Source organism: Myotis daubentonii, chromosome 3 (assembly GCF_963259705.1).
Source record: "Myotis daubentonii chromosome 3, mMyoDau2.1, whole genome shotgun sequence".
Lineage (NCBI taxonomy): Eukaryota > Metazoa > Chordata > Mammalia > Chiroptera > Vespertilionidae > Myotis > Myotis daubentonii.
Window position 1 is genome coordinate 12,174,213 of NC_081842.1, and position 26,090 is coordinate 12,200,302.

Genomic DNA, 26,090 nt, shown 5'->3' on the forward strand with positions numbered 1-26,090 from the left:
ATTTAATATTTTCCATTATTTATCGAACTTGGACAGTAGGATAAAATATCATTCAGCACCTACCTAAATCATTATTATGAACACACACACACACACACACACACAAATAATAGATACTAAAATGTATCATTTATTTATGGTAAAGTTTGTGGAAAGAGATTTAGAAAGCCAAAGTAAGCTAAATTGGCAGCAGAATAAGATGAGTTTACAGAGAGGACAGTGCATGCTTGTTACAATACATGGTATCTCTTAAGTGCTATTAATTCTTAGACATGTGGACTGTGCCTGTACAGAGTTTCACAAAAATAAAAGACACTCCAGTCCTGTTCATGTCACTAGTAACTTTTGAAATTCAGTGGCTACAGTGAAATACAGTGAGCCTAGTGCCACATCACACACTGTAGAATAGCAAGTGTGCCGGCCTAGAATAAGCTGCGTTTCCTGAATTCCAGATTTTCCCGTTACTTTCCCACTCTGTCAGATATTGAGAGTGTAACTGCTTCCTATATGAATATCAGCCTGCACATTTCCTTGGTGTCTTTAATGAGGTCAATTGAACTTGGCATTTATCATATTAGTACTATGAATAATATCAACAGTTAAATAAATCTGCCTTTATATGCCCTAAATATTTTATCTTGACTTATATGTATTCATATGCATATATGAGAGCTCCATTAAAATGACATGCACTCTATTAAGCATGCTGCTTATATGAAAAGTTTGAAATAGTAACTAAATTGATCCATTCTATTTTGCGGGCGGGGGGGGGGGGAAGGATTATTCCTTTTAAGTGGAAATGATAGGGAGGAACTATATCACCAAAGCACCTTCCTAAATAAACCCTAACGCCATCATGACCTCCCTCCCACCTTCCCCTTCCTCTTGCTAAATACTCTAAAGAAAGAGGATTGGATTAACTATACTGGATGTCCCCAAAATGAGCACTTTTTGGAAGGCCAAGAACAGTACAATTTGGAGATACCCAGAGCAGTAATGGACTATACACTTCTGCTCAGATGTGGACTCACTCCAAGAGAGGTCTGTGGCCATTGGGCTCAGATTCCTAATAGCACACACACACACACACACACACACACACACACACACACACACACACACCAGGCCCTTGGGTATCACCAAGTGCTTCTGGATTCTTGAGCCAGATAGAGTTTTTGAATTGCCTAGGCCTGTGATCGGCAAACTGCGGCTTGTGAGCCACATGCGGCTCTTTGACCCCTTGAGTGTGGCTCTTCCTAAGCCTTAGGAGTACCCTAATTAAGTTAATAGCAATGTACCTACCTATATAGTTTAAGTTTAAAAAATTTGGCTCTCAAAAGAAATTTCAATCGTCGTACTGTTGATATTTGGCTCTGTTGACTAATGAGTTTGCCGACCACCGGCCTAGGCTACATCCAAGGAGCTGATATTGTTGTTAAATAAAGATCTGTTGTTGATAAACAAGAAAAGCTCAGATAAAAGTATTGGAGACAATAATATTTATGATCTCAGAGCTTGAGTTCTGCTTCTCACTGTTTTCAGATACAACACCCTTTTTTATAACATTGCAAAAAGCCTTCTTAAGGATGAATCTTAAAATAAAATGGACTAACAACATTTAGGAGGAGAATCACTGTGAGGGATCTAATTTATAATAAGCGTTTCCACATGTAAGTGGTCAGCCGGGACTCTAGATGAAAACGGCACGGGCAGGTGTCTGGCCTCCATGCAGACTGCTTCCGGGCTGATTGCATGACTCCGGTTCAGCGAGCAGCAGTGATGTGATTTTTCTCAAATAGTGAGTCACTCTGGGGAAAGCTCTAAATAAAACAGTCTCCCCTCGTTTTACCCAGTGGTGAGCTCCTGGAATACCCAGGTTATAGTAAGAACTGTGCAAAAATGCTTTGTGCTTGTTTACAAAACTGAGTGAAGTCTGGACTCACAAAATCAGGAATATAAGAAATTGTACAGGGTGCGGGACAATTTATTTGTGGCATTGCCCTGTGCCTGGCACTTAGCATCCCCAGTCCCGATCTACTAAAAGCGAGCAGTGCCGACCCTCCCCCAGTCTAGTGACAACCAAAACCACCTCTGCATCCCCCACCATCCGCACCACAGGACGGCGCTCCCCGCCCCCACCCCCACTTCTGAATGAAGTGGGTCAGAGTTTAAATTCCAGCTCTGCTGTGTGTTGTGGGCAAGTTACAGAGCCTCTCCTGCTGTTTCCTAGTCTGTAAAAAAAAAAGAAAGAAAGAAAGAAAGAAGAAGTAGTAAAATCCTAACTAAAGTTAGGGTGTGAGCATTAAATGAGATGGCAGGTAAAGTTCTTAGCAAAGTGCCTGGGACATAGTACATGTTTTACGGTAGCTTTTTTTTTTCTTTTTTTCTTTTCTTCAAATAGAACCAGGATCTTACTAGAGAGGTTTTACCAGCTTGTATCAAAGAGAATCACTCTATGGCCCAAACAGTATATCCTTAAAATTTATTAATGTGATTCTGGCCTAAAATCTTACCCTTTCTGTATCATCTCCCTTCCCTCCCTCTTTCCGGAGCCCTGTTTCCTGTTAATCTTACAGACATGTGCTCACACACGGAGCTATTGAAAATACCTAGAATTCTCAAAGGATTTCCTTCCATTGTTCATGCAGTCCTTGTCATCGTCACTTCAAACGCTTCCCAAAAATGCATTGTTTTTCCTAAGAACAATCAATGAAGTCCAGAGAAAGGGTCAGACACCCGGGCATTCTTTTAATTTATATTGAAGGAAAAAAAATAAACAAACACAGCTTTCCAATATCTCAGGCTCTTCGACCAGCTGCGATTTGCCTGAAGAGATTTTTAGTGTGTGTTTTTTCCAGTCCACACAACAGAACTGGCTAACCTGAAGTGAAGCTGGCGTTTATACTACTATTTTCTCGTGGATCCTGAAATCATCTGCCTAAATGCGTTTGTGTTAATAGCACTTGAGTTTGTTCTTTCTCAAGATTGCCTGAGCTGGCCAGCCAGGAAAATCAGTGTGGATGGCAGTGGCCACCAGCAAGCCCCTGTGGCCAGCAGTCGGCTTCTTGTCTGTAACACATCCATAAAAGACCCGAGCGGGCTCAAGGAGGCACAGCAGGTCTTGTGAGATTGCATGTATATAATCGCAAAGTGACGCTCCCTCTGCTCTGCTTGTCCTCGGCCATAAAAAAAAAGCAACGAGCACATCACCGTCAGCAGTGAAACCGAGATTTAATAAAGGCTTTCATTAAGCCTGAGAGCCGGTCCTCCGCAGGCCTCTCTGTGTGTAAAATGGCTTTCCTCCTGATTCCTGCATCACTTTGGGCAGAGTGGGGAGGTGTGCCAGGCAGCATTTAGCTAAGAATTGGTCTATTACGAGCACGCCAGAACTAACAAACTCGAAAGGCCCAGAATGTCGGTCATTCCGTGTCTCTCCTCTTGGAGGGAAGGCTCTGATTCTAAGCGGCTGAAGGCAGAGAAATTTCACAGTTCTGCTCACGTTTTAGTTTAACTCTTTAAGGTGATCTGTTTCTTGTTTTGAATTGACTGGCCTGCCCATGTAAAATGTTTTGAGCACTCACTCTATTGATATCGCCTTCCGGCTTAACAAGCAATAGTCCATTTGAAAAACTAGAGAGTGTTTGTAGTAGATTGGAAAATAATGCAGTCCTCTGTCTTGTCTCTGTGCGTTGTTTTTTCCCAATGATGCCATAATTGTCTTTTTAAAAATGTCTTGATGTCTGCTCACTGAACACAAGAGTTACTTATTTTTTCAATATTAATTCATACTCAATCAGCCTCAGACTGTGAAAGCAGGTTAGGGATTAAGTCACTAAGGCTATTATTGTTTTATCTTTCTAAAAAAAGAGAAAAGTTTTTATTACTGTTTTCAAATAATACCCTATACCAGTGATGGCGAACCTTTTGAGCTCGGCGTGTCAGCATTTTGAAAAACCCTAACTTAACTCTGGTGCTGTGTCACATATAGACATTTTTTGATATTTTCAATCACAGTAAAACAAAGACTTATGTTTTTGATATTTATTTTATATATTTAAATGCCATTTAACAAAGAAAAATCAACCAAAAAAATGAGTTCGCGTGTCACCTCTGACACGCGTGTCATAGGTTCGCCATCACTGCCCTATACATTAAAAAGGGGGGGGGGGGGCAGAAAAGTTTACAGGAACGGTCTCCTCACCCAGAAATAACTGATGAATGTTTTTTGTGGTTACACCTTTTGGACGTTTCTCTATGCACACTTGATACTTGTCAGTATTCCCTTAAGTAATGGTGGAATGGTGCTTGGTCATTGATAAAAAAGCTCTTTCGCATGTCTGCACATTGAATTTGAGACAAACAGAGAATCAGGGAGAATGTGGCTTGCCTAGGATCACAGCGAAAATAAGTGGTGGCATTCAAGGGGACCCTGAGCCTGGGCCAGCTGCTCGGGCTGCGTTTAAGCCCCAGACTCAGCTGCTTCCCCCCGAGCCCCTGAGCCGTGTGCTCACCCCTCAGTTCCTTCTGGGCTCTGCAAGTGGGCTCTCGTACCTTCTTGCCTTCCCCTGAAAGCACCACCTGGGGCCCTTGTGAGGACACTCAGAAAGTACAATAATCGTTCCCTTAACTCCATTTTACGAGGAGTAATAAAATCCCTGACGCTCCGCGCTTGCAGATGAGGGGAAAGATGAACTTACAGAGAAACTATGTCGCTCAGGTGTATTTGTGAGTTGCAGCAGGAAGTACGTCTTCATCTGATACGTGAATGAAGCACTAGAGAGGAGTCGGCCTCACCACCATAGCTGGTACAGGATATTTCATAAAGCGGGTATTTAATAAATGTGGTTTTATAGTGTTTGCGAGTGTCCGAAGCAGGTTTTAATTTATTTTCTCACTGCAATTAGAAAGTGCAGATGTTATTATTTATATTTTACATGTGAAGAAACAGCCACGGAAGTGGCCATTTGCCCCAAATCACACCCATTGTCCTTTCTCCTCTATCATGCCACTGCTGGCAGGAGAAAGCACCAAACCACATGTCTCTTCGGATCCGTCCAAACGTCTTAGTATTCTCAGAAACACGATTTTCTTATATTTTGAAGACTTGGCATGCTGTCACTTTCTTTCCCCTCACTGTTCCTGACAACATGTGACATTCAAAATCGATTTGCGTTTATAATCCCTCCTTGCATGCCTGGATGTGCCCATGAGTAAGCTGATGGTCTTATTTTTTTTAATATATATTTTTATTTATTTCAAAAAGGAAGGGAGAGGGAGAGAGGCATAACAACATCAATGATGAGAGAGAATCATTGATAGGTTGCCTCCTGCATGCCCCCTACTGGGGATCGAGCCTGCAACCTAGGCATGTGCCCTGACCGGGAATCAAACCTTGACCTCCTGGTTTATAGGTCGATGCTCAACCACTGAACTACACAGCTGGGCGGCCGTATGATCTTCTTGAAACTGCTGATCCATGGAGCACACCTCGCCACCCCACCTTACCTTCCCACCCTTCTATTTCCCAGGCCTCACTTCCCCTCTCTCGGCTTCATTTGCCCTATTAATCCTGAAAGCTTTGTTTCTCTCCCTTGCCTGTTTTCTCCGAAGACCCGTGTTTAAGTTCAAGTTCACATTTCTGAGAATCAGAAGCACTTGGGAAACAGCAGGCAGCGGCAAACAATGGTGGGCACTCTTGTGCCGCCGGCACTGTTTCCTTTGGGCCGGACCCAGAGCTCCGGCACAGGAGGAATTGTGCAAGCCAGCCAACACGAGAGGAAGTATCCGCATTTCACACATGTCAACTGCACGTCATCTCTTCCGTGGAAACCGGCTTTTACAAAGAGAGGCAGAGCCAGAGACGGCCTGGCTTACTTCCTGGTTTATCTCTCTTACCCTCACACCGGGAACAAATTCGATTCACTCTGTGGCAGGTGATGTGGGGAAACCTTTCTCTCCCGATAAGTTCATATTTGCATTTCCCCTGGAGATTGGACGGAGTCCTTTGTAGTTAATTAACTGTAAAATAAGATAAGATTGGGCGGTGGTAAAAGGAGATATCTTTAAGATTTTCCGCTGGGCTGGGTATAACATATTTTATTTCTCATTAACACACACACACACACACACACACACACACACACACACACACACGAAACTAGCTGTAAACCCTCTGAGAGGAAAACCTGCACCCCTCCTCCTCCAGCTTCTCTTTGATGTTCTGCGCGTCCGGGTGAGTGCTTTTGTGAGAAAACGAAGCCTTTGGAAGCGGTTCCCCTCCTGCTCCTGGTGTTCAGGATTCACTCACTGTGGTTCTCTGCCAGCTGCTCCTTTTTTTTATAACGTGTGTATCGCCCATGCTGTTCCCTGCTCTGTGTTCAGGAGCGCCGACTTACCGTCTTGATTTGTCTCGTTTGCTTTCCGTGCATCTTGCTTCCTGCGCCCAGTCGAGCCTGTTGACGCCCGCCCTGCCGCCGACCGAGGACTGACCACTCGACCAGGTACAGCCGGGCCCCGCCCCTCAGCATCTGTCGCTTGAGCTTGAGCCGACGCCATCCCCTTTCTTCGTTATTGGCCTCGAAAATGCTGATGTGGGGAAGTCGGGTTTGAAACAACGTGGAAACCAAACTTTTTAAAATTCCCCTTTGCTTTTCCTTACGCTTCATTTCTTATGGGTTTTCTTTTTCTTTCTTTCTTTCTGAGCTTTCCTTTTCCAACAAGAAGAGAGGCCTTCCAACTTGTTCTAAAGCTTTTTTAAGGGGAGAGGATTCTGTAGGGCCCGTCAGTCCTCAGGGATGGAAACCCACGCAGAGGCAGGCCCTGTCTGGTGGCGAGTTGATTGGTGCGACGAACATGTCAGGCTTTCCTATTGGGAATCGGGATGAGTCTTTGCCAGCTGAACTGGGCTCAGGCTCCAACCAGTTCCTCAGGGAGACCTGACTTTCTAAAAAGATCAGAGTTGGCGTTATCTCCATAACCCGGAAAGGTTTGCATTGCCCCTTCTGTGGGTTGTATTGCGTTATTCTCAGTGAGTGGCTAACTGGCACCAGGGCTGTACGTGCACAATTTTACAGACAAGCCCTGTATTTCTCATACGCCTTAGCATTCCCACTCACACCGAAAATGGACACTTCTTTCTTACCGTTTCCCAAGCACCAAGCAGAAACGGTTTTTCACTCTTTGCTCTGTACTTAGTCTATGTCTGTGCCTCAAACTTAGTTTTAAGAATCATGTCGCACCACAAGAGGAGCACACATGCCTGATGTTCACGCCGCCCTCAGCCTCCCCCAACTGAGCACAGGCCGTGTTGTCAAAGCTCAGGAAGAGGAGAGAAGTGACTGGACTGACAACCCTGTGTGTCCTGGGGAGAGTTGACTCCTAACAAGGCACACCTTTGCGTGTTTATTTTGTTCTTTAGCCTCAGAATGTCCCTGTGCATAATCATAGGACAAGAAATGAACCTCATTGAAGATGTTAACACACAGAGGACCCAGGTTCAGAGATAGTCAGCCATGGGGCCAGGAGCACGCTCTGCCTTCTCGTAGGCTCGGGCCACTTCTGTCTCCGCCACAGTCATTGAGGGCTGAGAGTCTGACTTGTGGCGTCTTTCATGCCTCTGCACTGTGATGCACAGGGCAACAGGGACAGTGTAGTGACATCTTGACAGCTAATCTCATTGATTGTATGAATCTCCGTCTCCAGGGCTTCTCAGAGGAACCTGAATTAGAGTAAGTCAGACACAGCTTCGGCTCCCTTCATGTCTTCCTTATTGCAGGTGCCACACAAGTGAATGTCAGGAAGCCAGCAGTCAATTCTCCATCATGTTCGGCCTATGGGGGGGGCCCAAGGCGGAGGGAGGGTCAGTTTCATTCTAACCGCAACCGAGACCAGCCCAGGTTGGTCACTTGCCTCGGGCCTTTTTTTCAATGCATTTCCTGCTTTAGTTTTAAAGGAAGAGATGCTTTTCATCTACAAACATTAAAATGTGAATTAAAATTTATGTAGATCTTACATGGGGCAAGCTGGGCCAATATGTTCCTATTGAAATATCCAGGAAGGGGCAATACCACCAAAGTCAAATTATTTTTCTTTTCTTAAAAAACAAAATAATCTGACATGAATAAGACTTTTCCATAGATTGTCAAACAAAAACATTCTGCTTTTAGGGAAGAGCTAGAGAATACTTAGAAGTAATATATAGATGGAAAGAAGGTCTATGTAAAGTCTTTGTTGTAACAATAGCAATAGTTCATTTTGATATTTCACAAAGATCGATGCCCTAACTGCCGTGGAGGGTCAAAGGAAATTAAATAAGTTCCCTGCTCAGAATGAAATTGAAGAGATACACACAGTTTGTGTATTCAGGAAGATGAGATGGAGTTAGAAAGGCAGGGATACACAGAACATACAGTGTGAGCCAGGATGTCGGTGATGTGAGCAGATGGGGCACTAACAAAGGGTGTGCTCACCAGGCAATGCTGGAGAGGAGCTCTGAGAAGGGTTTGAACAATCTGAGGCATGTCCATTGGCAAAGAAGAGGGGAGTAATTCTATGCAGAGGACGGCACAGCCTAGGCCAAGCTGCCTTTCTTATACAACGTAAGGCCTGGGTTCCCCCAATATAAGAAGGTCATGGCTTGGAAAGGATGCCCAGAAAAGTGAGGAAGAAGCTAGTGAAGGCATGCTTATGAACAGTGGTATTTGCTGGATATGCATAATGACATAGGTGTGCTATATTTTTATACTTGTAGTGAGTCTGTTGAGCGGTTGGACCAATTTCTCCCCATGTTTTGTAGCATTAGTTTTGGTTCTTCCATCACCACACTTGATAAGACTACATGCCTGAGTCTAAGGCGCCAAATTATACCTTTAGATTTTTTCCAAACTTGGAAATCCTCGCCCGGGATTGTCATATCATGCCATTGTGTTTGAATAGTCACTGTTGTCACTCTGAAACAAGTAGTAAAGGGTTTTTGTAGAATCACTGCTGAGGAAAATGACTTCTCCTTGACTCTCACATCTGAGCCACCAGGGCACTGTGACTGGAATGTAGAGTCAGGTAGTGAGCACAGTGGTGATTTTTGAGCCTAGTGGCCATTACAGCTACTCCCTGTGGCTTATTTCCAGCAAAAAATAGACTCCGGAGGACAAATTACACCATTTGACCAGAATAAAGAAGAAAAATACATTAGCAGCCTCTTCACAGGGGCGGAAAGAGAGCCTTTCCACTGTAATTTATTACCACCCTTCTCCGGTCCTAATAAAAGGAAACGGGTCCTTGACCCCACACCACGTGAGAGGCGTCATGAGGGCTGTGCCTCTCTTTTCCCTCAAATGCACACAGACTCTCCTCACTGGCCAGGACTTAGAAAACTGGTGGCACACCAGGGCATAAAATGCAATCAGCACAACCCAGACGCTGCATCTGGTGAGCCTGTAAACAGAGCTCCCTGCGATTTATTGAACTCTGCCCATCATGTTTTATTACATGTGGTGTCAACGTATTGTCATTGATATTTCCTATGTGCAAGCGTATTAACTTTTCTCCCCTCTTAGTGAGATTTGCTTAATGTACAGAAAGTCTTTTCACTGATTATATTATAAATGCTGTGCAAAAATGAACTAGCAAGAGCTTTTTGGGCTGAAACTCTCAAACTATTGAGCTATAATTATCTGTTGTTCTGACTTGATACATGAAATTGAATTTTTTTTTATGATCAAAGGTATTCTTGGTATCCTTTGAGAAATAATGTCAAAGGGCTCAGGCTCCAACCAGTTCCTCAGGGAGACCTGACTTTTAAATTTTTTTGAGTGAGGAGAACATTTTTTTTTCCTTATTTTTTGACATGATTTATTTGGTCTCACAGATCTAAAAGAAAAAAACCAAAAGACTTTTCTAAAAATCTCAGAAGTATAGTATTAACTATTTCATTGCTATACCCTCATGACAGAAAAAAAAAGGATGAGGTGTAAAGAAATCACTGTGGTTTTACAAAGATCTCAGATTTAAAAGTGCTTGTGGAAAGATAAAAATATACAGCCAGTAAGAATAAAAGTGTTAGTGTCACAGCCCAATAAAAATTAGTATCAGAAATATTAAGGCCAAATGAAGTGAAACTTAGGAGAAAGTGCTAATAATTTTAAAGCAAGAAAATAAATAAGAATAAAGAGCCACTAGTCCCTTGTATTAGGTATCTACTGCTGTGTAACAAATAGCCCCATGACTTAGCCACTTAAAACAACAAGCATTGAGTTTCTTACAATTCCTGTGATACTCAGGATATTAAGCAGGGTTCAGCTGGTGCTTCTGGCTCAGGGTCTCTCATAGGGTTCCATGGGTGACGTCGGCCAGCGCTGCAGTCATCTGAGGACTGACGCGTGACTGGGACTGGTGGGTCTATTTCCAGGATGGCTCCCCCACATGACTATGAACAGGAGACCACAGTACCCCACCAGGTGAACCTTTTTATAGAGCTGCTTGCATGTCCTCACAACATGGTGGCTGGCTTTCCCCAGACCAAGAGAAAGAATAAAAAGGAAGCTGCAATGTCTTTTACGACCTAGCCTCAGAAGCCTCTCCCCCAACACTGTTGCCAATTTTATTCATTAGAAGCAAGTCAAAGAGAGGAGTGCCGCCAGATTTTTTTATCTATTTTAACACTGTCGCCCATCTCCACCCAAGTTCAAATCATTATGACTCAGACAAATTGCAGGCTAAGAGAACCTGAACGTGAATTCACAGAGCTGTTCTCCATGGTCCTGTGGGGTCTGGGGAGCAGGAGAAGACCTGGGAAGGTAGGAATAATAAAGTGTAGTTCCTACAAGCAGAAGGGAAAGACGGGAGCGTTAACCATCTACAACCTGGCTGTAGATTGAGATCGATCTTGAGTCTCTTCGGACAGCCTGTTAAATGGAAACTGAGCAACTGGACAAGAAATGGGTGGTGATTGGTCATAACCCGCGTGGGTTCCAGACCTCTGGTCCAGTTAGTTATCCTCTGTACCTTCCTCGGCTGTGCTGCTAGGCCAGAGCGTCAGATGCTGGGACACTGCTTTTCTGTTCCAGCGAGGGGTGTGACGAGTTTCACAGACCTTTTAGACAAGGTGGTAAGAGAGACTAAACTCGGAGCAAGAGCCTAAGTCCCAGGGGAGCTGAAGGATCCAGGAATGTGTAGCCCGAGTAAGAGGAGAATCAGCAGGACCCATTGGCTCTCCATGGGCATCTGATCTGTTCAAGGCTGTGATGCAGAAGGCAGGGTTGGGCTTGTCATGTGCTGAACAAAGAACTTACAACAAACAGATTTGGGGGTAATGTAAGAAAGGCCGTTCTGTCTGAAAACAGAAGCAAACGGATATATTCGCCCTCTGTTCAGGCAGGAGCTGGGAGTTAGCCCTGGGCTGGGAACACCCGAGAGGACATGATTTTAAAAGCCCTTCTCATCCTAAAATCCTGACTTTGGATATTGAAATACAACAGTGCAGAATCTCATGCTTTGTACTTGCCTCTATTTGTTTTAAAAAATGACCTTGCATTTTGACTTCAAATTATTATTATTTGAAAAGTGAAATACATTGTGATCATCGGTGGAAGAGTCATAGCAATTTGTAGAGAAGGAAGTCAGTCGCAAAGGAGCATTTTCAAAGATTATGTATGGCAGCTCTTTATTCAGCCCGTGAGCCAATTACACTCGGTATCGCTAACTAAATCACTTAACTAAATAAATGATAAGATTTCTACAAGGCCTCACTGCGTAGATACAGGGACATAATTTATTGGTAACGGAACAAAGCCTCAAAGTAGCAGTTTTTTTCTACCAGGTAATTAACGTTCATTTTTAAAGGCTTTTATTATTTTTTTCTGAAGGACTATGGGCACATGTAAAAAAAGACGTGCAATACGCCAACCGATAAGCCCCTAAAACAAGCCAGCGTATTCCAGGAACAAACCTTGCAACCCCCCAGCTAGCGTTTAGCTCTGTTTTTCCCCATTTAAAAAAATATATATAATATCTGCTAAAAGGTAGTAAAAACTGTAGCCTCAGATTTCTTTAATCTTTAAAAAAAATGTTTTGTTTAAAATAGGTGGTGGTTAAGGATGTATATAATAGGGTGCCATTTTTCTTGAAAAAAAGTCATTCATTTCATCCAACTTCAGGCCTAGAAAGGGTTTCCGGTGGCCTCCGTGTTGTAGCGTTACTGTTCATAGAGAAAATGAATGGGCTGTCTGCGTGCTTTAATTAGGGTGTAACGCTTATGGTGCCGTGCAGGTTCGGGGCTGACCAATATCAAGACGGAAGAGATCTCTGAGGTGAAGATGGACGCGGAGTTCCGCCACGACTCGGGATATGAAGTTCATCATCAAAAACTGGTGCGTAGAATAATTGGCCTCTTCCTCCCCTCTGTCTCGCCAAATGACATACCAGCTCTTGTTCATCGATCCAGTTAAGAAAAAGATTAAAAACACCAGTAAAACTCCTGCTTCTATGATCATCAGAAATACGTGAAGAAAAGAGAGAGAGGTTCTTTATGCGGTAGTTCTTTCTTTGTGTCTGAAGGCAGCTAAGTGCATGCTGGGCTTAAGGTAGAATTCATGTCTACTATAGCAGCCATTCTAATCAGCTCGCATTCTGGTGGGTTTGTTGTTGTTTTTTAAGAAAATAGGTTTATAATAGATTGATTTGAAGCATCAAAATCTCAAACACGTGCAAACACTGCGTGGCGTCAGCAACACTTTTTATTCTGGCTGTTCGCTCACCTAAGTGCCTGTTTGTTCAACTGTCTCTATTTTGCTTCTTCGTTGCTCCCAACCTCTTCGTTCTAAGTCAGTGGTTCTCAACCTTCCTCATGCCGCAACCCTTTAATACAGTTCCTCATGTTGTGGTGACGCCCAACCATAAAATTATTTTCGTTGCTACTTCATCACTGTAATTTTGCTACTGTTATGAATTGTCATGTAAATATCTGATATGCAGGATGTATTTGCATTGTTACAGAATTGAACATAATTAAAGCATAGTGATTAATCACAAAAACAATATGTAATTATATAATTATATATGTGTTTTTCCGATGGTCTGAGGCGACCCCTGTGAAGGGGTCGCGACCCACAGGTTGAGAACTGCTGTTCTAAGTTCTCCTGCAGGGGTAGGATTTGGGGTCGGATCTTGGTGTCTCTCTGGAGGTGAGCCCACTGCAGACTGTTCCCAGGGGTGCTGCTGGTTACAGACTGGAGAAGGAAAAACGGCAGCTTCCTTTTCAGACTAAAATCACACCCCCTCCCCCCCAAATATTGGAATTAGAGTAAATCAAAAAGCAGCCATTTCCTTGGCAGGCAGCTCTAGTCATGTAGAATCCCTTACAAAAAGTTTCAGATAAATCCTGCATTATGCTAGCTTTCCTTTCATCTTATCAGTAAGCATAGTAGGGGGTTACATTAATAAAGGAGACAATTTCATTACACATTCAGTGGTGAACAAGAAATGATAATAAAATTATCATAACAATAATAATATTAGAAGTTCTCATCTCAGGCACTTATTTTTGTTTTAGTTGATGTGTGTGGTTTTTTATTTTATTTTTTTTTTTGGTGTTTTTTTTCCCCAAGTGGAAATCTCTTTCCAATATTCACGAATAAAATTTATAAATCCAACTATTAAACTCCCAAAGAAATGCCTTTAATGTATTGTTTATGCCTCAACTTTTCACTCTAAATTATTGGAACACATCAGAAACCGACTTGAGATTCAGATTTGCATTTTAACTCCCATAATTGGGGGGGGGGGTGGGTAAAAGGACATTTAGCTTTTTGGAGCGTGGTTTTCATTGGCAAGTTAATCCGTATAGTTATTCTAGAATCGGGGGCATTCTTCATCTGGCTGATGCCAAAGAGGTTAAAAGAAAAACTGGGGGAGCTTCTGAAGAGTTGGAGCCGGTGGGGCTCAGAGCTGGAGATTAATGTGCGGATTTGCCTTTTCTGGTGCCCGTGTCATAAAAGTCGGTCTCTGCAATTACACCGACTCTGGCTCCTATAACATGACAGAGACGAATGGCAGCGGCGGCAATTAGGAGAATCAGCTCCCTCTACTGAGCTCCTTGATAAGATAATGCACTGTAATTAGTGCGATGAATATTACAAAATTACAGTATTTTCTTAAAGACGCAGGAAGATGTCCAGACATGCCTTTATTCCTGATGGCTTCATATTTGCATCACTAGCTAATTAATGATTTGCTTTTTATCAATAATGTTGAGCAAGCAAATTCTTGAGGAAGGTGGAATATTTATGAGCAGCTGCTAATTTTGTTGCAAATAGACCATGAGTAAAACTCATAGAAATTGGCTGTATATTGCCTCTTTAGATTGCTAGACTGTTGGTTTTCATTACGAAAATCGGTCATTTTACTGCCCTTGAGATGAAATGAAAACAATATGTAGGGGACTGTTTTCATTAAACTTTATAACAAATGTGAAATATGTTTAGTAGTCGTTAGGCTAATGACCTGGCATGAGATCATCATGCAACAAGATGATACAAGTTGCAGTTTGTTCTTAAAATTCCATTCAAGTAGTTAAATTTGAGAAAGAATGGCCTGCTTTATAAACAGTAGGAAGGAGTGTAGTACAGTAAGTTTATCATACTGAATAAATTTCTTCTTCACAATGACCTCCAGATTCTTTCTATATTTAATCCAAATAAACAGCAACGATTTTAGTTGTGCTCCTGGAGACAGCGTAGTAAGAAAGCATGAGTTATTGTGACTATTAAAATTCTTGCATATTACTTCCCTTTGAAATGACTGTCTTTTAAAACAAGGTTAATTAGTGTCCTGCTGAATTCTCGCAGCTAAAAGTGGGTAACAGTGTGTCCTTTTTCTTCTGTTTAACTCCTTTGTGTGGGAATGCTTATTCCTGTATATTGATGTTCCTCTAAAGTGGTGATTTTCAACCTTTTTCATCTCATGGCGCACATAAACAATGAAAATTATGCGGCACACCAAAATATATGTTATATTTTTTTGCCGATCTGACCAAAAAAAAACAGGTATCATTAGACCCTTCACACGGGACAGTTATTGTTGTATTGGCTGTTGTCATTTTTTTACTTGACAATCTAAGGGGGAAGAGGTCAGTGCCCCTGACTAATCAGGTACTGTGTGTTTTAAAATTTGGGGGCCCACAGTGTGCCCTGGCACACCAGTTGAAAATCGCTGTGCTCGAGAAATTAGGGCATCTGCGGGTTTGAAAAGCACCTAAGGCGTAGTTGTCATGAATCAGGTCTCCCCGTTTAAACCTGCTGTGTCTAGGAAAATGCTGACCTCCTTTTATAATCATGACTCATAACTATTCGGCTTTTGATAGAGCCAAGCTGCTGTCTCACCTCTCGGTGAATGTTCCACCTGCCAAAGGGTTTCAGGGTCCCTTGGCTAGTTTTTTGCTTCTCTGGGGGCAGGTGGGGTGAAAGTAGACTTGCTAGACCTGGGAAGCCACCCATTGTCCATCGTTCTGTAGACTATGAATGTCATTCTTAGTAAGCAGAATATGTGATTTTTTTTGTTTCAAGCACACACCAAAAAATGGTGGGACCAGCCACTCAAACTTACAGCATGAGCTAGCTAGTGAATATTCTAAAACTGTCCGTATACCTCATCAAAATGTCTTGTGCGGTTACAACCCCTTTTCTTGATTTGTTTTTCAAGGTGTTCTTTGCTGAAGATGTGGGTTCCAACAAAGGAGCAATCATTGGACTCATGGTGGGCGGTGTTGTCATAGCAACAGTGATTGTCATCACCTTGGTGATGCTGAAGAAGAAACAGTACACATCCATCCATCATGGTGTGGTGGAGGTAAGTAAACGGGGCTGCGTGTTTGCAAGTGGGAATTAGAGACTGCAAGGGGATGTTTTCGCTTGGCATTAGACTAAGGATCGTCTAAGTATTTCTCTTTGAAAAAAAAATCTATATCCCTGCATAGAGCTCTCAAGTTGCAGCTCTTTTCTTGCTTTGGTTTTTATTCATTCCGAAATAAGAACTATTGAGGCATTGAGGTTGTGCGCTGCTACATCAACTTCTCATCATTCATATTGAAATAGCAAACTATTAATCATAACGCCTGTCTCAAAAAATTGTGATCTCCTCCAACATTAAAAGAAAGAAAAAAAGTGGCAGAACTTAAAATTGAATAAAGGAAGTGCAAGACTGCTTCCCCCTCCCTCCCCAAATCTAAACACATTTATTCCCAGACTTTTTTGTTTGTTTCTTAAATAGTCTGACCTCTAACTAAAACCAGGTAATAGTAAGTAATAATTTTCCGTAAAGATTCTTACCTTTAAAGTTTTGCAAAACAATTATGTAATGCCCAGCTGGCATGGCTCAGTGGTTGAGTGTTGACCTGTGAACCAGGAGGTTATGGTTCGATTCCTGGTCAGGGCACATGCCCAAGTTGCAGGCTCGATCCCCAGTATGGGGCGTGCAGGAGGCAGCCAATCAATGATTCTCTCTCATTGATGTTTCTATCTCTCTCTCCCTCTCCCTTCCTCTCTGAAATCAAAAATATATGTACATTTTTTTAAATATGTCATACCAGACAGCTGAGCAGAACATACATGGTTATTCAAGATGTTCAGCCTGCAACCCTACCCTTTCACCTGAAATAGCCTAGTTTTGAGCCATTTAGTGCAGATGTACAGGAGAGAAGACCCACCAGTGACAGCCACGGTCACTGCACAGTCATGTCCTTGAGACTGTTTCTCCCCACAGCCCAGTCTGTGACTGACATGCTGTGCACAGCACAGGAGGTAGTGGGTTACACCAACAAACTAGAGTAAGCTGCAAGATTCGAGTATGACTTCTGAAACCCATGACACAAAGTATTGAGAAATAAAATTTACGAATAAGTTCTTTTTATGCTTTTCAAATACAGTTGCAGGGGAAGGACACTCATGGTGCATATAATTTCGTAGAAAACAATTCGAGACAGCGAATTAATCCATCTTGAGAAGTGTCAAATTTTTAGAGCCGAAAGAGATCTCAGTGATGAATCAAACTGAGCTTCTCATTTTGTAGATGAGAAAAGAGACCCAGACAGAAGTGTTTGCTCAATGTCAAGCTAAGTACAGCCAAGGTCAAAGTATGCATTTTCCCACCTCCTCTGCATTGGCTTTTCCTTCAGAGAAATGTCCAGATATATCCCAGTGCGTTAAATTTCTCACCAAACCCAAGGAAACATGCTCCGAACCATTCTTGATTATGGGGGAGCAGGAGCAGTTTAAATATATTAAATTTGTGGCAAAGCCAGACACCTCGCTGTGTTCAGCCCCTAACATCTCCAGGCTACTCGTTTATAGTAGCTACTGATGAAAACTGGTTTTGAGTCTTATTTCCTCTGTGCATACGGGTACGGATGTGCTAAAGAGCAGATAGATGAATGAATGCATCCAGGGAGCGGGTAGCAAAATGTAAAAGAATTGAATGGTTGGCAAACTAGAGGGGGAGCACTTAAAATCAGCAGTGATAGCATCATTAAATTTGGGGTATTGCTCTTTTCTTAGGATTTCTGAGCTTGTGTCCTATGAAACAGTATAAGATACATTATTACTAGCATTGGTTTATCTCACTTTGTATTCAAAACAGTTTTGCTTATCATTTTAATTTCTGGTCTGGGCAAATAAAAGTTTGTTCATACTTGAATAATTCAAAAGCCTTTTTAAATTGATCTAATGTAATTGTGTTTTAATTGCCTTGGCCTAATAAATCAATCCAAGAGGCAGCTTCTGTCTTTGATGCTAGAGGCCACATACAGTAAGTCCTCTCTTAATGCATCGATAGTGTAAACGACATACAACAAAACCAATTTTACCAATAGGCTAATTGATATAAACAAAAGTCAAGTTTCTATGGCATCTCATCCACTTCATAAGGAGACGACATGGTTTGGGGACCTGCTGTATTGGTTTGCTCGGGCTGCCATAGCGAAGCCACAGCCTGAGGGCTCCAACAACAGAAATTGACTTTCTCAGATCAAGGTCTCCTAGATGGCTCGTCTCCACCTTCACCTCTTCCCTCTGTGTGTGTCTGCGTCCTGACCTCCTCTTCTCGTAAGGACACCAGTATTACTGGACTAGGTTTTACCCTAATGATCTCATTTAACCTTAACTACCTCTTTAAAGACCCTGCCCCTAATATAATCAGATTGTGAGGTACCGGGAGTTAGGACTTTAATGTATGGGTTTAGGGGGTACAGTTCAGCCCTTATCAGAGCTCAGGATGCTGGGCAGAGGAGGGGGCTGGCGCAGAGGCTGTCTGCCATGGTTGTGCCAGGGACTGACCAGGGACTTATTTGAAAGGACACACCCCTGGCCCTACCCCAGACCCAGGGAAACAGGCTTTCCAGATAGGAGGCTGGGAACCTGAGTGTTAAATTTTCCTGACTGAGTCAGACATAGAAGAATCATCTTAAGTATTTCTTAAGTCTACTTGATAGCTGCCTAAGTGAAATGTTTCTTTTGGTTCCCAAGGAACGTCTCCTTGCATTTGAAATATCAGAGAAGTTGACACTTCAACAAAGATTCAAAAAAAAAAAAAAAAGGAAATAATTTTTAAGCCAAGAGGCATCCTTCAAGGAACAAAATTATAGGGAGGGCAGTTATGCAGCTCTTCTTTTGATATTCATCTTGCTAGCTTCTTGAGAGCAACTGGAAACCTCTCTAGAGTGAATATCCCACCTCGTTTTGTGTTTCTGAAGAAACGCTTTGTCAAGCTCCGTGCTGCGCTGTGTACAGCCCTGTTGGACCACAACTTCATCCAAGGTGTGTCCACCATCCCCACGCTTAAGAAGGTTATAGGCTGGCTGGGGTGGTAGAACTTGGGCAGAGAGCTGCAGCCCAGCCTGGGCACCTCGGCTGTCTCACCTGGCCCACTGAGTCTACCCTCAAGGGAAGTGATTCTCCTACGAACGCCCCCCGTCCGTCTCAGCAGGCTCTCACACTCGAGTTCCCGGAAACAAGTTCATGTCCAGCTCTGAGTAACCTGCCTCATTAGTGACGGATCCTACTTCACTAAGAACAAAGATGAGTAGATGAGCAGTTGCAGTTGGACTGGCTGGAGCCTGTGGGGACAGGACAATTGTACTTCACGCTATCGGTGCCCGAAGAAACCATGACGAAGGCCGTGGTCTCCAGGGCGTCTCTCATTCTTAGAGTGAAAGATTCCGACAGACGATGGTGGAAATGGGAAATGAAAACGAGCCTGGTATTGTTATTAATAGGGCTGTTCCCAGCTGGAAATGAGCAGTTGCTAGCTTTAGTTGTTAGCGGATAAGCAGTAAACATTGATTTAATGATTTGCTTAGCCATCAGGCCAGAGAGTCATTCTGGGAGCCATTAACCACGGTCTCCCAAGGAGAGGAGTGTGCTTTATTTGTGCCTCAAGCAGTGACACCATGGCCCTCCGTTATACTGCTTCCCCATCGGACGCCTTCCTTGGTGGCTGCGGAGCCTGGCTCCAGCTGAATTATCCACTGTGACTCCTGCTTGAATTGGTCCTGCAAAGCCCGCTGACCCCTGGTTCTGTTTACTAGCCAGGGGTGGGACTTTTCTACACAGATACCCATTGACGGGGCATACTTGAAAATATATATCGTAGCTTTTTCCATTCCTCCTCCTAATGGAGACCTTGCCTTTAGTGGGGGTCGGGGACAGCTGGCGTGGCTCAGTGGTTGAGCATCGACCTATGAACCACTAGGACAGATATTGTTGGAGGGTACAGATTTGTAAGTAGTAAAAAAAGCCCTGGAGATATACTGCACAGTATAGTGAATATAGACAATATTGTAATCATCCAATTTGCAAAGAGCGTAGAATTTATTCCGACCCCTAAAAAGAAAAGATAATTCTCTAAGATGATAGAGGCACTAATTATCGCCACAATGGCTATCATATTGCAGCGTGTACATGTATCAAGTTAACGTGAACAGCTTAGATTTATATAATGTCCTATGTCAAATACATTTCAATTCTTTAAAAATTTGGGGAGGGGAGCAAAAATTCTTGATTACAGGGTGGAAAACATTTTCCTTTCACGGATCTGATAACGAACACCAGACGTCTCCTCACACCCCCAGTCATCTCATGGATTATCTAAATAGGAAGAGAGTAGTTTATTTAGCTTTTTGTGGGGTTGTGGTGTATGACTCTCTCTGATGAATGTGCCACCAAACTGGTAATGCTAGAAAAATACTATGTCCTTAGGGGTCCTTTTTCCTGGCAAGAAGTTGACCCAGGATGGGGTACTTAACAGCCACTAGTAGAGAAGTTGGACAGAGTGGTCAGGTGAAACGGGAAGCAAATGTAAGGAAAGTGAGGGTGGACTCAGAGTCCGCACTTCTCGAAGCCAGCAGCCAGAAGAGAAATTGGAAGGTCCAAGGAAAACATCAAAAATGATGGTGAAGTGCGTAGCACAGGTTCCAGAGCCTGAAGAACTGCTCCATGGAGGCATTAAACATGATCGAACTGCTTACCGAGAGAGGGGATTGTAATTAAGAAAAGGAACGTGTATACAGTTGGACAGGAAATCAACTCCAGGAGGTCACTGGGAGAGAGAAACGGAGGCTTCAAGACTCAGTTGCTCTTTCCTTTGCTTTAATTGACTGGCTCCTTTGATGGTCTTACACTCTGTTGTTACTCCATACATTTTAGTTTATGTCATCCTCCTCCCATTTGTAGGGACCCGGATTCTGATTTTGGCCTAACTCAGTGCTCTGCATTAAAGGGACCCCCATCAACACTCCCCCTGCTGGGGGCTATCCAGAATAAAATTAAAAGTGGTGTTCCCTGGCTTCAGATACCTACCCTGCTACCCTGGAGACACGAGAGAGCTAGAAACTGAGGGACCCGAGTAGAATTTATCTCGAGGCCTGATGGTTGAGCTACAGATGCCTCTGAGGGTGGATGCAGTGAAGGGACAAGTGGCTCTAAAAAGTCAAGTTCAGGAAGAAAGGAGAAGGGAGAGTGCTCAGAAGGTCTCCCCGAGGCCATGTGAGGACAAGGCGGATGGGCTGCTTGGGCTCAGCCCTCCACGGGGTGCCGCCAGCTGAAGCCACGCTTCGATGCCATCAGGGCCCCGGGGTCTCAGGAAGACCCACACCCCACCCAGAGCCACACGGAGACAGCACATACTACTGCTGCCCTCTAACCAGAAAGCCAGAGGGAATGTACAGAGTGTGTGTGTGTGTGTGGTATCATCTCAGCTAGTGATGGCTGTCCCTGCCCAGTGGGCAGATGGGACTTCTGTCCCTGATGTCATTGTTCTATCGCTCCTTCTCTGCTTTAAGGGACCTAGTGTTTTCTAAATATATTTTATTTCAGAGAGAGAAAGGGATAAAAACATCAATGATGAGAATCATTGATCGTCTGCCTCCTGCATGCTCCCTACTGGGGACTGAGCCGGCAACCCAGGCATGTGTCCTGATCAGGAATCGAACCCTGACCTCCTGGTTCACAGGTCAATCGGTGCTCAACCACTGAGCCACACCGGCCAGGCAAGGGGCCTAACACTAATGTGCTGGTGCAGAGGCCCTGTCTGCTCAGGGCCGCAGTGGGCTGGCCTTCCGTGGGGGCCCGCACAGTGCCGCTCAGCCGTGAGTGACAGGTCGCTGAGCCCTGCTGGAGAGGAAGGCTCCCCCCCCACACACACCCCACGCTCCTCCTTTAGTGGTAGGTTTATCCGTGCACATGGGGACTCAGCATTTCCCTTTTCACTTTCAAGGGGTTGGGGGTGAAAAAGCCACAATCCGCACTCCTCGGGTGCCATTCTGTAAGGATAATCCTCTCTCCTGTGGCTTCCGGGCCCTCTGAGGTCAGCCCTCTTGGCCACCGGGTAGAGGATTAGCAAGTAGAAGAGAGGCATGAGAAGGCAGGCGAGTTAGATGCCTGGACTGCACGCGGCCCGCAGCCTGGCATGCCTGGCAGGGCTCTAACGCGTTCCTGCACTCGGAAGGGCACATACACTATTGCACTGCCAGGTGCCCTCTGCTCTTGGTGCGCGCGGACGCCTGTGGACAGCCGGTGCGAGGGCTGGTGTGGCTCCTGGGGGACGCGCAGCTGTACATTTCAGCAGTCAAGCAGCGTGATGCTTTTCTCTACACGTGGAGATGTGGCAGCGCTGGGCAGACCAAAGTGGTGTGTGCTTTTCTTAAACCTCGACATTCTTTGAAACTTTAGGTCAGAGGTGGCCCAGAGCAAAGACATGCCCAAGTTTGCACAGCACGCTGCCGCAGATGGGAAAACATCTGTGATGAGTTCCACAAGGACAGGGACACTGAGCATCCGTTCGAACAGTGTCCTCTGAGGGTCACACTGAGACCGTGGGGAAGACAGAAAATATTGACACATCTTTTTTTCAATTTTACTGAGGCCTAATGGACATAGAACATAATGGTTTTAGTACATAACATGATGACTTGATACATGTATAGATTGCAAAATGAGTGCCACAATAAGTTCAGTCAACATCCATCACCTCATATACGGGTAGTTACAGGTTTTTTTCTTGCTACTCTCTCAGCAACTTTCAAATGTCCAATTCCATTGTTAGCTACAGTCACCGTGCTGGACATTACATCCCATGACTGACTTACTTTATAACTGGAAATTTGTATCCTTCACCCATTTCACCCACTTCCAACCTCCTGCCTCTGGCAACCACCAAACTGTGCTCTGTGTCTGAGTTTGGGGTTGTTTTAGATTCCACATATAATTAATATCACCCGGTTTTTGTCTTTCTCAATCTGACTTATTTCAATTAGCGTAATGCTGAAAGTGGCAGGATTTCCTTCTTTTTCATGGTTGAATAATTGTGTGTGTGTGTGTGTGTGTGTGTGTGTGTGTGTCCCCATGCACGTGCCTCATTTTGTTATTCATTCATTTCATTGTTTTCATGTCTTAGCTATGGATATTGAAATGCTGCTGTGAACATGGGGGCGCATATATCTTTTTTGCTTTGTGAATTCATTTCCTCCAGATAAATGCCCGGAAGTGGAGCTGCTGGATCATGCGGTAGTTCTATTTTTAGTTTCTTGAGGAGCCTCCACAGTTTCCCATCGTGGCTGCACCAGTCTTTAGGCTAAAGCATTCATCAGACAGTGTGGTCTAGTCACAGTGTCCTATCGCACTCCATCCCTCGACGTGGTGTCTTAGCGCCAACACCAGTGCCCTGGGCTTTTTGCTTCAGTGGGTGGCGATGGGACAGCAGCGTAGGGTCGGAACCAGGCCAGACTGGCTGTGTCTGCGGCGGGGACCCCACAGAGGAGCTGGGTGTCGCTTTGCCGTGCTCCGCAGAGGGGAACAGGCCTGCCGTCTTCTCCTGGGAATCGGGTGGGGACCCCAATTCCATCGAGTGCAGAATAAAAAGGTGCCTTTGAGAAAAAAAAAATCTGCACACTACATCCTGACTTTTCTTTGGAAAACATGCTGCTTCTTCATTCTGATTAAATTTGTTGCTTTTGTTCATCTTGCAGTGCTTTCACAGAAGAGAAATTGTAAAAAGAATTACAAAACTAAGCTTCAATTCATTCAGCAAAGAGTTCAGTACTTCCTCTCTTCTGTGCACTGTGAGAGGTACAGCCAATATACTAGACACCTGAACAGCACTCCCCCAGTATAGGGATGAACACACTGTGTCCAGGGTGCAGAGTACATGGCATGCGTCCCCCCAGCCCTGTCCTGACAGTGACCCTGGGGAAAAGTGGGGGCACGGGGGACAGACACAACACATTTACAATTGCCGGCCAATCTTAGAGATAAAGCACCATATCAACAGAGGATCTATTTTTAAACCTTTAGCCGGACATACTTATACACTATCTTAGTGCTCACAAAAAAAAAAAAAAAAAAAAAAAAAAAGGTCATCTGTAATCTAGAACAGCATGTCCTTGTTCAGTTTTTCCTGTCTCTGCCGAACAAGAACCCCTTTGATGTATATGCGTTGTTATTTCAGTTAACATTAATTCTCAGACCTCTCTTCCACATATTAAATTTGGTAAAAACGGGGACCAGTTAAACATGAGAGAAATACACAGTCTAGATTTGAGTGTCTCCCCGTATCCTTTGCTGAATTTCTTCATGATACTCTTGGATGTTTTCCTAGTTTACCACACTTTCAAGGAAAGCAGCCTTCCACTGTGGTTTTCTTGTCTTGTATTGAGCCAACAGAGAAGGGAAAAAAAAACATATTTTCCACACTAGATGTATCCCGTTACTGTTGAGCTGAGGGAATAACCAATGAACACTTCAAGGTTTGAAGCGCCACCTGGTGGCTAGATGGAGCATCTGCGTCACTAGTGGGCACTGGGTTCCGCTCCAGATGCCCAAGTGCAGAAGAGAGAGAAGAAGAGAGTGGGTGTCCTTGGCCATCTGGGCTTCTCCATGCGCACGCTTTCAAGGTTGATGCTTCTTTTCACTCACTTTTCCTCGCACTCGCTTTCCAGGTTGACGCCGCCGTGACCCCCGAGGAGCGCCACCTCTCCAAGATGCAGCAGAACGGCTATGAAAACCCAACGTACAAGTTCTTCGAGCAGATGCAGAACTAGACCAGCCGCCGCAGCAGCCTCTGACGTGGGACAGCAAACGCCATTGCTTCACCACCCATCGGAGTTCATTTACAGACTCTTGTGGAAAGCAACACACCCTCCCGTTTTATTTTTATTCTTTACTCATGACCACCTTTTTGACAGCTGTGCTGTAACACAAGTAGATGCCTGAACTTGAATTAATCCACAGATCAGTAATGTCTTCTCTCTCTCTCTCTTTACCTTTTGGTCTCTCCACCACATTCTTAATGGGTTTTGTGTACTGTAAAGACTTTAGCCGTATCAGACTAATGCATGATTAGATACTCTCCTGGTTATTTATCGCGTAGCCCCTTAGCCAGTTGTATATTATTCTTGTGGTTTGTGACCCAATTAAGTCCTACTTGAAATACGCTTTAAGAAATCGATGAGGGATGCTTCATGTGGACGTGGGAGTGTAGCTGCTTCTCTTTGCCTAAGTATTCTTTTCCTGATCACTATGCATTTTGGAGTTACACGTTTTTAAGTATTCCAGATGATTTTGAGACCTTTTTTTTTTCCATGACTGCATTTTACTGTACAGATTGCTGCTTCTGCTATATTTGTGATATAGGAATTACGAGGATACCCGTCGATTCCTTTGTGCCTGTTTTATGTGCACACGTTAGGCATTCAGATTTGAAAATTTCTTGGTCCATGTATCTTTGGATCTTTGATAAAGAAAAGAATCCCTGTTCCTTGTAAGCACTTTTCTTGGGGGTGGGGGTGGGGGGAGCAGGAGTGCTCTGCGGGTCTCACATTAACAAGAATTCTCCCCCCAAAAAATTTCTGCAGGATGATTGTACAGTCATTGCTTATGACCATGATAGCTTTCTACACTGTATTCCATAAATAAATTAAATTAAATAACCCTGGGCAAGAGTTTTCTTTGAAGGATGACGGTGGACATTCAATATCGAGAGTTATTTTAGGTGGGGGGGGGAAAGAGGCAGATTTAGTTTGTTTCCTTTAACCAGTCTAGGACATTCTAGCTGTGATACCAAAAGAGGAAAGGGGAAGGGGCAAAATCAGGGACTGGGGACGGCATGCCTGGACAACCCCTTCTTTAAGATTTGTCTTCAATTTGTACAAAACGGTGTTTTCATGTAAATAAATACATTCTTGGAGGAGTGCCATTGTGCTGGTGTGAGTGATTCCATGGTAACCACCACCTAAAGATGAGTGAGAAGCCTAATGTTCTCTAATATTGGGCATCCACACCTATTGTGTCTTAGTTGTAAGTTTGAGATGGAAAATTTGGGGCCGGGGTGCATCCCTGGTGCTAGTGATATACCTCATACATCTAACGCAGATTTTACTGGACCCAAAGCATTTTGCTGCCAATATCTTGGTCCTCAAGTTTGTCTGTGTCTTAGTCCATTCAGGCTTCTCTAACAAAATCCCATTTCATGAATGTGTATGTACTTATACCGTATTTGTCCATGTATAAGACTATTTTTTTTCTAAAATCGTTAGACTGGCCCTAATCGGTTTG

General features: G+C 43.8%; 1 protein-coding gene across 7 annotated transcripts in view; it reads left to right on the forward strand.

Moving 5' to 3' along the window:
• APP (amyloid beta precursor protein) overlaps positions 1 to 25,726 on the forward strand; it is a 222,630-nt gene extending 196,904 nt beyond the window's left edge. For 4 of the 7 annotated variants that reach the window (XM_059686782.1, XM_059686783.1, XM_059686778.1 and 1 more), the window contains 4 exons: positions 6,447 to 6,500; positions 12,265 to 12,365; positions 15,694 to 15,840; positions 24,476 to 25,726. In XM_059686782.1, the coding sequence (XP_059542765.1) occupies positions 6,447 to 6,500; positions 12,265 to 12,365; positions 15,694 to 15,840; positions 24,476 to 24,577 (404 nt within the window). In that variant the 3' untranslated portion in view covers positions 24,578 to 25,726. The remainder of the gene's footprint in view (positions 1 to 6,446; positions 6,501 to 12,264; positions 12,366 to 15,693; positions 15,841 to 24,475) is intronic. The other 3 variants (XM_059686779.1, XM_059686781.1, XM_059686785.1) reach the window with 1 other exon arrangement.
• Positions 25,727 to 26,090: the final 364 nt, after the last annotated feature.